Consider the following 13,283-nt stretch of genomic DNA (forward strand, 5'->3'; position numbering starts at 1 on the left):
GCCACATCCTGACTTTTTTTTCTTTTCTTATCAGCAGCAGAACTACTATTGGTCAAGAGACAGGGCTGATATCAGACAGGAAAAGATAGGACATGATTGAATTGGGAATAAACACATACACACTATAAGCTATCATATGCGTGCACACACACACACACACTCTCTCTATCTCTGACACACACAGATACACATACACACACACACACACACAAAACACACACACACACACACACACTCTCTCTCTGTCTCTCTCTCTCTCACACACACACACTCACACTCACACACACACACACACATTCATATATATATATATATATATATATATATATACACAAAGGTACATATATCTCTTACATCTCCCTCACCCACCTCGCCCACTCATCTGAGACATATCTTAGTCACCCATCTCAGACACGTAATCTCTTACTGACTTACTGACCTATCTCCTCCATGTGTCTCCATGATGCATCGCACACACACACACACACACACACACACACCAAGCCATACACAGGAGTAACACATCACGGCAACTCTCATGGATTCCCTCAAGCATAAGAGTTACAGGGCCAAAGAGGTCACCAGGGTGATGGAGATGAGATGAAGCCTGAGAAAGAAGGGGAGAGAAGAGAGGGATGGAGGGAGAAGGCGAAAGAGAGAGAGAGAAGGAGAAGTGTTGAGAGATGGGGAGAGAGGGAGAGAAAGAAAGAGAGAGAGAGAGAGACAGAGAAGGAGAGAGAGGAAGAAAAAGAGAGGTTGTTATGGAGATGTTTAATTCAGCAGGTCTCCTGACAAGCACTGTGTCACCGTGGCGATTTATGTGCTGCGGAGGCACTGCTCCCCACCCTCCCACCCCCAGGCATCAGTATTCAGCGGCGTTCGAGGGGGTAGCGGGGGTGAGGAGAGGGGGGCAGTGTTTGAGACCTGGCCCGAGGCTACGTTTAATTACCTCAGCACCCGTAAGCATTCACAAGGTGTCTCCACCCTCACTCTCACGCTCTCTCTCTCACTCACTCACTCGCTCGCTCGCTCGCTCTTGCTCGTCCTCGTCTCTGCCCGCCCTATTTTGTTCATCGCTCTCGCCTCTTATCTGTTCCTCCTCCTGTTCTGGATGAGCTACCAGCTCTCCTCTCTTCTGCTTTCTCCTCCACTCTATCTCTTTTTCTCAGCTTTTCTGTCTTTTCTTTTCTTTCGCTTTCGCTTTCTCTTTTCCTTGTTATGTGTCTATTTCTGTTTCCCTCTTGCCTGTGTGTCTTTCTCACTCTCTGTCTCTCTCTCTCCCTGTCTCCCTCTCTCTCTCTCTCTCTCTCTCTCTCTCTGAGGTCCTGCCTGTCGACAGGCCCAGGCGAACAGAGCGAAATGGATCGACGGCGCTGAAGGATTCGTCCAAAACAATGAAATTGCCTTCCGTCCGCAGATATGATCGAGTACAATATCGAGGAATATTACCTCCAGGAGTTTGGCAGGCTTTTATGACAGACGTTTTACAAGATGCATTAGAGCACATAAAAAGTTATTAGTCAGGGAGAGTGGCGCGCTTGTCAGGCCTTACTGAAGCGAGGGGGGCGGGGGTGGGGGCCTCTGTGCTTCGGGTGCCATCTTTCCTCAGGGTGTACAATGCTTTTTCTGCCCTCACTTTTCCCCCATCATTCTCCTTGTCCTCTCTCTCTCTCTCTCTCTCTCTCTCTCTCTCTCTCTCTCTCTCTCTCTCTCTCTATCTTTCTCACTCTCTCTCACTGTCCCTCTCCCTCTCTCATGTTTGCTCTCGATCTGTGTATCTGGCAAATTGAAATCCACAGAGCTGATAATTGGAATGGACAATACAATACTGGAAAAGGAGAACACCACTGATGGTGCACACTGACCTATTTACCAGCACAATAAGCGTAAGAGAAGAAAACAAGGTCCCACAGTTTTTAAAGGCGTATAGGATTGGATTCCACTCTTCTTCTTTTTTTCCTTGGTAATTAATGATTTGTTTCTGTTCTCTTGCAATTTGGGTGCTTGGCACGGATTCTCCACTCCACATCTCTATTTCCCTCCCTTTATCTCTCTGTATCTCTCTTTCTCTTAATCCCTCTATCTCTCTATCTGTCCTTCTGCCACTCTTTATAACGATCTCTCTCTTTATCCCACCCACCCTACCCCTCTCTCTCTCTCTCTCCCCCCCTCTCTCTCTCTCTCTCTCTCTCTCTTTATCCCACCCTCCCTCCCTCTCTCTCTCTCTCCCTCTCTCTCTTCTCTCTCCTTCCTGGTCTGGAGATGAGACACCTGGCATGAGTGGCGTGAGGAGGCTGGCTGGCTGTCTGATTGGCCCGTGGTCGTGGTCGTGGTCGTGCCTCTGCGCCGGCACAAACATATGGTGTCTGTGACACGTGTGAGTTCTTTCTGCAGGAGGAGTGGGTGGAAGAGGAGAGGCCTTGCCAGAGAAAACTGCGTAAAAGATCTGGAAGTAGGGAAGAGAGTTTGCCTCATTAGCTGTCGGTTCCATAAAAGAAAAGTTTGGCTGGCACAGCCTGGCAGTGACAGGGCTCCTAATTGCCAGACACACAATGTACAGGTGCCATCTGTGTGCCTGTGCATGTGTGTGCACAGTGGCGTATGTGTGTGTGTGTGTGTGTGTGTGTGTGTGTGTGTGTGTGTGTGTGTGTGGGGGGGGGGGGACGTGTGAGTATTAGCTTCCCGCCGCTCGTGCTGTGGGCACCTTGGCACGGCCGTCACCTCGCACGTAGACCGCCTGGCACCGGTTCAGCCCAGACAACCTGTGTCCCTGCCGCTAAGAGGAGAGGAGAGGTGGCATCAGCCAAACGCGCCACCCAAGCTGTCAGCCCTCAGTCAGATACGTTTGGCATCATGCCCGCCCCTCACAGGTCTAATGAGCGCTGCCGCCCGTGAGAAACTGCCATCCGACGCTGCTCTCAGGCCCTCAGTCTCCCCATCATCATCACTCTGATGGGGGCCATTACTCTGGGCATTCACAATGGAGCAACTATGTCCTGAGTTTACACACTCTGGCAAAAAGCTACCATTCACTTGCGACTCTGGTGAAAGCTGGATTGCTGGTATTTGAGTTCAAAAGCCAATGAAATGACACCCCTCCCTTCCCTGCTACCGAAGCACTGTGTTGAAAGAGCTGAAACAGGGTATGGCTCGGTCTGATTCATTCCCATTTACACATCCAGGACTGGGTACAAACGAGTGTTTTTGAGCCCACACACAGAATGGACAGCGAGAGGACCATAAGTAAAACGTATATTGAATTACAATTGCTGAATGCACCTTTAAGATAGCCCTATAACACATAGCCCACATAGCAAGCATACATATGCAGACAACAGTAGAGCGTATATTGAATTACAATTGCTGAATGCACCTTAAAGATAGCCCTATAACACATAGCCCACATAGCAAGCATACATATGCAGACAACAGTAGTCAGGATGTGTAGCTGTTTTTGGAATGGCTCTTGTTGTGTACGGCCCATTGGAGAGCAAACAGGAAGAACCTGTGCTGAACCATCAGCTGGAGGAAGACGTGTGAGAGTGGGTTTGTTCTGTCAGCACTTATCCACATTTACCAGCTTCTTACTCCCCCTCAGCGACAGAAAATAGACATGGAACAGAAGGAAAAGATAAAGTTTTACTTCCAAAGTGATTTTTCTATATATTTTTTTCACTCTCTCATCACAGCTTCTGAGTTCTAATCTATTCTTAGAAGAGCAGAAAGCGAGAGGTGCTTTGTGCTTTCAGAACAGTTTGGATCTCTTTCAAGGGCGCCATAAAGGGAAGACAGAGGTGGGAGGAGGAGAGGGGGGAGGAGAGATTCTGCTGCTAAGCAATACCGTCAAATCCAGGGAGAGATTTAAACGGCCCTCTTCCCAGTTTCTGACTGCGGGAATCAATCCTCCCCTCGCCCCCCATCATGTTCCCAGCCTTGGCAGAGCGCTCATCTTAGATTGATCAGACCTGCGGCTAGCGCAGAGCAGAGCAGTGCAGAGTAGATGAGGAACGAGGACGATGATGAGCTCACCCAGGCTCTTCTTCCCATCACTCTCTTGCATTGAGAGGCCTACCCCCCCCCCATTTTGACTGCCATGACGTCGTGGTTGACCTTTTCCCTTTGAGTTTGAGGGGGCCTGTCCTCCTAAAAAAAAAACACAGCAGCAAGTGCGGATTTGTTCTCCATAAAAATGAGTTATCTCCGAATATGAAAGGGTGGCGGCGTGGAAGCAAGCAGCTAGGCTATCCGTCACTTTGATCAGTGGTCTGCACGCTGATGGCCCCTAGCTCCCTTTCTCTCCACTGCCTCACATCCACTTTTAGACATTCATTAAACGTTAATTGCTGACTAATTGGACTTTAATGGCTGCAGAGGAACAGAGAGTGGGTGAAGCAGAGGGAGAGGGAGAGAGGGAGAGAGGGAGAGAGGTTTAATGCTCCTTTATTAAACCATTGCCTTACTTTCTCTCATGCTTACACCAATAAAACATGTGCAACATTACCATTCCCCCCGCACAAAGAGAGAGAGTGGGCGCTAGGGCGCTAGGGCGCTAGGGCGTCAGCCATGCAGGCATGCAGGAGGCTTGGCACAGAGAGCCCAAATGCAGCCTAATTGTTTTTCGCTGTTTGCATCTTGATGAAAAATGGGTTTAGAGAGAATTACCACCCACGTGACCAGTATTACAAGAGCTTCTCTCTCTCTCTCTCTCTCTCTCTCTCTCTCTCTCTCTCTCTCGATCTCCCAAACACACAGGGGTGAGATTGCTTTGTTGCTTTATGTTTGGGCCTGATTTTAATTTCACACTTTAATTAATACGCTATTCATTACTGGAGCCAACGCAAGCGGCAACTTTCCCCAATTAATTCCTCGATTGCCCCCGCGGTAACAGCGATTGTAAAAATCACTAAATGAGCATGTGTAAGATTTACGACTCAAGCGTGTTAATGCTGCCACCTGAGTCTCTTTCTGAAGTCTCTCAGAGAAGGGCAAGGCTAAACTTTCTTCCATCATCTTCCATCGTCTACTTCCCTCCATCTATGGGATTGGTGGATCCACTGCTTCTTCACCACCTGACCTCTCATTGGTTGCTGCTTTACCTTTTGAAATATGGAAGTGACTTTTCATTTGGTCTCTTGGGGGTCATGGTTGAGGAAACGCCTCTGAATTGAATTGTCCCAAATGTATAGTATCATATACTACACATGTTGAATATATGTTATACAGGATCAGGCGATTTTATATTAAACACTGCATAGACACACATACACACACACACATACACTAGAATACAGAAACTGCATAGACACACACACACACACACACACACACGCTCACACACACACCCAGTGTAATGATACGGTAGAAGGGTCTCTGTTCTCAGCAGTTAGACATGCTTCATGAACCAGTATAATCCCGCATGAAGGTCTGTTTTGTCTTGACTAGAAATGACAGCACATGGGTCTGTCCCACTGTGCAGCCCTGTCAGTTTGTTTCTTCTCTATATGCGTTGATGTGTGTGTGTGTGTGTGTGTGTGTGTGTGTCTGTGTGTGTGTGTGTGTGTGTATATGAGTTTATGAGGCATTTAATCTAACATCACCTGATTCGGCACAACATGAATTGAACTACTTTAATAGGCCTGTCATCTCCAAGCCCACCCCCACTTCAACACCACAGCTAACACATGCACACACACACACACACCCTCTCTCTGTCTCTCTGTCTCACTCTTTCTGTCACACACCCACACAGACACACTCCCTCCTCGTCTCTAAATCCCTCCATCCCTTGCGTGTGTCTGTGGCTGTTTCTTGTGTGTTTTATTTATTTTTAACTCTGTGTGTGGGCTCCTCTCAGCTCCCCTCTGCTGTCAGGAGTGGCAGCAATTAAGAAAGCTCTGTGTGAGATCTGCCTTCACACTCCTCCTGAAGGACTCTTGAAGGACTCCTCCTCACACCTATGTTCACTGTCACTCTCCTCCCCAGTGACAGACGTGTGTGTGTGTGTGTGTGTGTGTGTGTGTGTGTGTGTGTGTGTGTGTGTGTGTGTGTCTGTGTGTGTGTGTGTGTGTGTGTGTGTGAGACTGTGTATATATTATTTCTGTCAATCGATACAAAATCTTCTTAAGACAGAAGCTTGTAATAATGGTTTTTTAATTGTAAAAATCACAGAATTAATGTAGAATCAACACAAAGGAAATATTTTAAAATTCAAATAGTAGGGTTAGGGTTGTTTAATAGCACTGTTTTAACACAGATTTAGAACACAGAACACTTTGAATACAGATTCTCTCCTGTGAACTACAGATTTCCAAGAAAACCATCAAAGACATCAGCTTGTAAGGCGTATTTGTTATATGTGTAGCACATAAAGTGTGAAGGGTCTTTTATTTTGAAAGGGAGATTCAGATGCAGAAAATCAACCAAGAAGAGAGACAGACTTTTGGGGAGGGAGATACTTTGGAGGGAGCTAGCAACTAGGGTCTGTTAGTTATGAGAACGTGGTGTGCAGCTTGTTGGGTTAGTTGTAAGTTAAAGTGCTCAATAAACCTGTAAGCTTGTGAATTCATCTAAACTCCATGTCAGGTGTACGTTGGATGCCCCCAGATATTTTAACCATTACATTTGCACTAACAGACATAATAACAAAACCCAGGCAGCTGCTTTAAAGCTAGGTTAAATATTTCAAATGAATTGCAAAAATGTACGCGTTTGCATATACAGATATGTGCTTATGTTTATAAGCTTGTGTAATTGTGTATTTGTGTGTGTGTGAGATGTGTGTGTGTATATATATATATATATATATATATATATATATATATATAAGCTATGTATTTCTGTGTGTGAGAGAGTGTGTGTGTTTGTGTATGTATTTATAGATTTTTCTGTATTTCTGTATGCTCATATTCATCACCTTGTGTACAGCATGTGCAGGTGTGTGTGTGTGTGTGTGTGTGTGTGTGTGTGCGTGCGTGCGTGCGTGCGTGGGTTTGTATTTTCCCTCTGTGCTGAACTATAAAGGTCAGGACAAGCATGTGCTCCATTCTGCTCCGGGTTCCGGATGCTTCTCTCACCCCTTCAAAGTGAGGAGCAGCGCTTTTCTCGTTGAGAGCAAATGTAGGCTGCGCTCAGAAGAATAGCAACTGTGGCAACAGCTTGCCCGATAAAATATTCAGTGCAATATGCCCAAATCAGGAGGCGTCGTCCCGCTCCTTTCCAGAAACTCAGCAACAACACCTAATTAACACCACACCAGTCCTGCTGCTACACCGTCACATGGGCTTCCCTCCATCTCCCCAACACATCCCCCTCTTCTTCTTCTTTTTTCTTCTTTTTCTTTTTCCAACCATTCCCCACACCTTTCCTGTCTTGCCATCACCTCATTCTTCCTTTTTATCCTTTGCTCTCTGTTTCCTGTCTCAGCCACACTTTTTCTCTCTCCTCTCTCTCTCTCTCTCTCTCTTTCTTTCCCTTTTCCTCTCTTCCGCTCTACTTCTTTCAGCAAACCGGCTGAATTTCTTTCTTTTTTTTTTTCTGACCAGCAAAGTCGGCGGACTACAAAGTGTGTGGAGATCGCCTTGGGGTTTCAAGTGGAGGCAATGAGCAGGGCCATTTTCCCAGTGACAGGTCCAGAGGGGCTGTCTGGGAGGAAAACTGTGCAAACCAATCTAGGAACACACATGAGGGGGTGGAGAGGGCTGGTAGAGAGAGAGAGAGAAAGCCTTAAAAAAAAACAGCTTCCAATTATGTCCCAGTTCCTGTGCATTCAGACATGTCAAATTACCCCTCGTACCCGGGTTCTCTCTTCTTTCCGCTAGAGACATGCAATTCACATGGGACTCATATGTTCTTTCACTCTCTCTATCTTCTCTACCAGTCCTTCTCTCTTAACTGCTCTGTCTTTCTCTCTTTGGCTGTCTCTCTTTCTCTTTCCCTCTCCGTGTTTCAGTCTTCCCTTCTTTCTCTCCCTCTCTCTCCCCTTCTCTCTGTGTGTCTCGGAGCAGTATGTGATGATAGTAACTCGTCCTGTTGAAGCTACACGTCTGACATCATTAAGCAGCAGCAGCAGCAGCAGAGGGCAGGGCCTCCTTCAGAGGAAGGGAGGGAGAGAAAGAACGAGAGAGAGAGAGGGAGAGAAAGAACGAGAGAGAGAGAGGTCCCATCCATACCCATTAGGCTCCTCCTGAAGCGCATCGGGGAATGACAACTTCCAAGTGCCCTGTGCAGAGACGATGCTCGTGTTCAACCATCCTGAATAACTGATCTACACCTATCCATTCCTGTAAGGCCCGTCCTGGGGTGTAGATGGCAATGATGATGACGGTCCCCCGGTTAATAGACGCACCGTGCTTGAGATGATTACTCGCTCTCAAGTGCTTTGTGTACTGAGATAATGCTTTCATTCGACCATACTGGAGGTGCTGTGGAGACTATAGATGTGTATGTGGTGGTGGTGGTGTGATTACCTTCCAGCTCAGTACAGACAGTCCCAGCATCTCTACCTGCATGGATCATGGAGCCAGGTGTAGTGTTGGAGCGTACATGTGTAACATTGAGGTCAGTTTTTAAAGCAATGTGTCCCCACCACCTGTTATTCTGGAGTGAAACCTATGCACTTTGGGCCCCTCCCTTTAGGGTGGAGCCATCACTGTAGTCTTGCTCCGCCCCCAGGTTGGTGTGCCTACCCCCACCCTCCCCCTTCCACTCTCCTCTCATATTGGCTGGGGAAATGATTGGTGTTCATCACTAATGCATTGAATACATTAGAGGACATGAAAGAATCATGAGCGCTAAAAAGCCTAAGTCTCTAAAGCAGCTCAATCTTTTGACCCATACACTGCACACACGGCTCTCTCTCTTTTCCTCTCTCTGTCTCTCCACACACGCGCACACACACATGTGCACACACACACACACACACATTTAGAGCTTTATTTCATGAGAACCTGAGAATGGAGGTGGAGAGCTGGTGAGTGAGCAAGTGAGAGATAGATAGAGAGAGAGAGAGTGAGATTCTTCTCTCTCCCCTGTCTCTTTCCATTCATATTCATTTGTTCTCCACTTAAGACGTCCCAGCTCTGTTAGCTAATGTAATTTGCAGATAAATAAGTCATGCCATTCCCATGTGCTGCAGCAGACCCCCCAGTCCCTGATCCAAATATAACTCTGTCAACACCGCTGGAGACCTTTCAAACCTTTCTAACTGTCCTCGTGTGCTCTTAGCCAAGAAACCCAACACAGCACTCAGCGTAAATCCCAAACTAGGCTTAAACTCTAGGCCAACACAGCACTCAGCATTCATCCCAAACTAGGCTTAAACTCTAGACCAACACAGCACTCAGCGTTCATCCCAAACTAGACTTAAACTCTAGACCAACACAGCACTCAGCGTTCATCCCAAACTACACTTAAACTCTAGACCAACACAGCACTCAGCGTTCATCCCAAACTAGGCTTAAACTCTAGACCAACACAGCACTCAGCGTTCATCCCAAACTACACTTAAACTCTAGACCAACACAGCACTCAGCGTTCATCCCAAACTAGGCTTAAACTCTACACCGCATGTTTCTTTTCAAATGCTCTCCTTTCTCAGTTTGTTCCTCCTCAAATATTGTTCCCATCACTATTTTGTGTCCATCACTTTTTAAATACAGCATAAGGTATAGGTAGCTTGTTGATATGGAATATCATGTGTACCAGAGAGGGAGAGAGATAGGGAGAGGGAGAGAGGGAGAGAGAGAGAGAGAGAGAGAGAGAGAGAGAGAGAGAGAGAGAGAGAGAGAGAGAGAGAGAGAGAGAGAGAGAGAGAGAGAGAGAGAGAGAGAGAGAGAGAGGGAGGGAGAGAGGGAGGGAGAGGGAGAGGGAGAGGGAGAGGGAGAGGGAGAGGGAGAGGGAGAGGGAGAGAGAAGTGAAGCTCTTGTATATTCATTCACAATCAGTCTAGGTTCCTATTAGATTCATTTTCCAGTGGAAGTCATGGCACGCTGTTTCCAGATCAGTGCTCGGAGTGAATCAGAGATGAAAGGTTCTCTCACGTAATGAAGCGCTTGTCATGCAGAACAAAAAAAGAGCTGGAATTAGACGCCAGGGGCTTGCAAGCCTCGTCATTACCGTCAGTGATGAGACGGCTCTCACAGCACATCTGTGGTGTCACAGTGACGCTTTCATGGTGATGTTGTTACAGAGCCGATAGCACACACTCTCATACACACATATACTCAGGCCTACACTCACACATACGCACTCATACACATTTACAGACACACACACCAGCACAGGAATGAGTCAGAATTAAGTAGTGGATGACGCAAGATGCACGCCGATTAATTAAGACAGGAACAGTTTCCGATACAGAGGTATTAGTCTGCCTTAGAGAGTGTGGGTGACAAAGGGAGAAGAGATAGAAGAAGACTTGGAGGAGTCAGGAGGAACAGGAGGAGGAGGAGGAGGAGGAGGAGAGACAGAGGGAGGCTTTATGCCCCGTGCCCCGTGGTGGCGTATAGGCTCCTGTCAGTCAGCTTGAGGCAGCAGCAGCAGCAACAGCAGCAACATGAACCCAGGCAGACCGTTCCAGGCGACGGCCATGCGGTAGCTGGCCTGTCCCCCCTGGACATGGCAAGCCTCAGATGAAAGTACTAAGTTAGTGGGGAAAAAATGAAACACATTCAGAGAGAGAGAGAGAGGGGGAGACACAGGAGAGATAGAGTGAGGAAGAGGAAGATACACATCAAGGAATGGAGAGAGAGAAACATCCATGGATATATACAGACTATAATGGCAGGAGGATGTTTTCACAGTCACATGTGTTCATGGAAACTCTCTGTTGTTTTCCCCCTCAGGATGCCAGAACACAGACCCGAGCCCAGGGGCCGCAGGGGCTACAGAGATGGCGACTCGGACTCATCTAGGGGGGGCTATGCACCCTGACCCACAACCCCCCCTGACCCACCGACCCACCCATCAACCTCCACACACACACGCACACACTCTGCTCACCGCCCAGCCTGGTTCAGCCTGGGTTGGATCACAAACTGCCCCTCATTCTGCCTCATTCTCCTCCCCAGCACTGTAGACCCCCCAGGGTTGCCCCCCCCCCCCCCCCCCCCCCCCCCCCTCTCCCCACTCTTCCAGGGCCTGTGGCCAGCCTTCTCTGGGCTTCAGTGACTGTGTGTTTGGTCTGCAGGGTGTGTTTGCCCACTGGTCTCCACACCAACCAAGGCCGGCGCCAGAGCGGTACCAGAGCATGAAATGGCATTTTGAGGCACAATCCTCTCACTTTTTTAGTTGTTTGCTTTCATTTGTATAATTTGTTTGGGTAACATCACAAAAAAACAGAACTACACAGTGTAGTGCAGCTGGTGTGTGTAAAACACCTCGAGCCAACACAGTCTTAAAAGTATATGCTACTTGCAGCAAAGTGAAAAACATGGCCGCCATCAGCTGTGTCCATATTGCAGTCAGGCGGCTCTGTTGTCTTAACCCCAAACTTTGATCTATGTTATATCAGTGCCTCTTTGCAAGCCTTATCACGATCATCACAATCGCCCATTTAATAATGGAATCTGCTGTAAGAATCATGCAAACGCTGATTACTCTAATTGCTGCCGGTGTAGTCAGCCATTGGGGTTCCAGTAGTGCACACGTCCTTGGGGTAATGGTATTTTAACATCTTAATTTCTCCCTACAGGATCACGGTTCAGAGCTCCTCAGAGCCTACATCTGTGAATTACTGTGCAATGAACTGTTAAAAATGACTAGAATATCTGTGGATGCTAGGCATCGTGGAGACATTATTAAATCCATGCTCATTTAGCATCAGTTGTTGAGTTGAAAATGCCAGTACACACATATACACACACACACACACACGCACACATATACACACACACACACACACACACACACACAGACACACATGCACGCTCTATTGCCTTGACTTTGAAGAAGAGCAGTTATTACATGTAAGTGTGAGAGGTGCTCTGGGATTTCTGTACTGTCTTTGTCTTTATCTTGGGACTTTGTTTCCTGTTTTTGGAAGAAGTCAAAGTCACAGTCTACTGCGACTGACAACAACAAAGTGTTTCAATTTCTGAAGTGCTTGAAATATGCTTTTTATTTTCAAACTTTGAATAAAGTACAGATGAATTGAAATGCTGAAGTCTCTCTCTGTCGTGTAAGAAACATACACAGAATGAGGGTTCACACACACAGTACGCACTACTGGTTCTGCTGCTAGGCATACATACACGTGCCACATGAGTGTTCTTGACTGTTGCCTTTTATTTAGCAGTTTCTTCCAGCATTGCATTCTTTTTTTCAGATGTTCAAGGTAAAATCCAATCACGCATTGAGTGTGTTGAAGGAGAAGGACATTCTTGTCAGGCACACCTTAGTATTCCTCATACTTAGGTAAAGGTCTGGTATTTAGCAAACACTTTTGTCCAAAGTGACTTACGTAGGCATCATGACCTCTCTCTCTCTCTCCTCTCCTCCCTTTCTCTCCGTGTCCTTGGTCTCTTCCGGAATGTGGTTCTTCACACCTAAGTGCCGCCCCGCACTCACGTGCGCCATTTCTGCTCCGTTTGCTGGCTCAGCATCGTCTGCAGTAACTGCATTCAGGCATTGATGGGAGTGAAACTCACTTTGCTAGTGGTTGCGGTCAGAGAGGAAAATCAAGCTTTGGGTCACACATACCCCCACCCCCCCTCCCTTACTCCACCCCCACCCAGCACCCATGCGTTTCCCTTTATAGAAATAATGGAGCTTAATGGGTGAGTTTACTCAGTAGACATTGATTCCTCCCCAGGAAAAAGACATGGCTGATTGTTACAGCAACCGAAAGCACTCAAGCCTCTTTAGTCTTCCTTTGTGCGCTGAAATTGATTCTGCCCTCAATCGCAATGCAAGGGCTGTGTGTGTGTGTGTTTTTTTAAATGCCATCAAAAGAGAGCCCCTCCCACCCCCCTGTTCCAACACATAATCATTACCCTTTCTTCCCAAACACCTCAATCATCCGCTTCAGGCCATCAAAGCCAGCGCTGCAGACCTGCGGAGGAACACAAAGTGTCATTTGTCTACGCAAGAAAGCGAGCAGGATCTAATTTAGCCTTGCTTTCCCCACACGCGCAGCACGGCCCATCTACCGAAGACCGAAGTGTAGCCATTAGCCCCCCCCCCCCCCCCCCCCCCCCCCAACCCTTGAAGAAGCGCAGGAGATAATAGGTGTGTTTGTGTTGACAAATATTAATTGTTTTGTGTGGTTTGGGATTAAATTGGTTACG

General features: G+C 47.3%; 1 protein-coding gene across 6 annotated transcripts in view; it reads left to right on the forward strand.

Annotated features, from left to right (window-relative positions):
* trim44 (tripartite motif containing 44) overlaps positions 1-11,104 on the forward strand; it is a 42,719-nt gene extending 31,615 nt beyond the window's left edge. For all 6 annotated transcript variants that reach the window (XM_031565170.2, XM_031565168.2, XM_031565169.2 and 3 more), the window contains exon 6: positions 10,842-11,104. In XM_031565170.2, coding sequence (XP_031421030.1) covers positions 10,842-10,929 — 88 coding nt within the window. In that variant the 3' untranslated portion in view covers positions 10,930-11,104. The remainder of the gene's footprint in view (positions 1-10,841) is intronic.
* Positions 11,105-13,283: the final 2,179 nt, after the last annotated feature.

Source organism: Clupea harengus, chromosome 3 (genome assembly GCF_900700415.2).
Source record: "Clupea harengus chromosome 3, Ch_v2.0.2, whole genome shotgun sequence".
Taxonomy (NCBI): Eukaryota; Metazoa; Chordata; class Actinopteri; order Clupeiformes; family Clupeidae; genus Clupea; species Clupea harengus.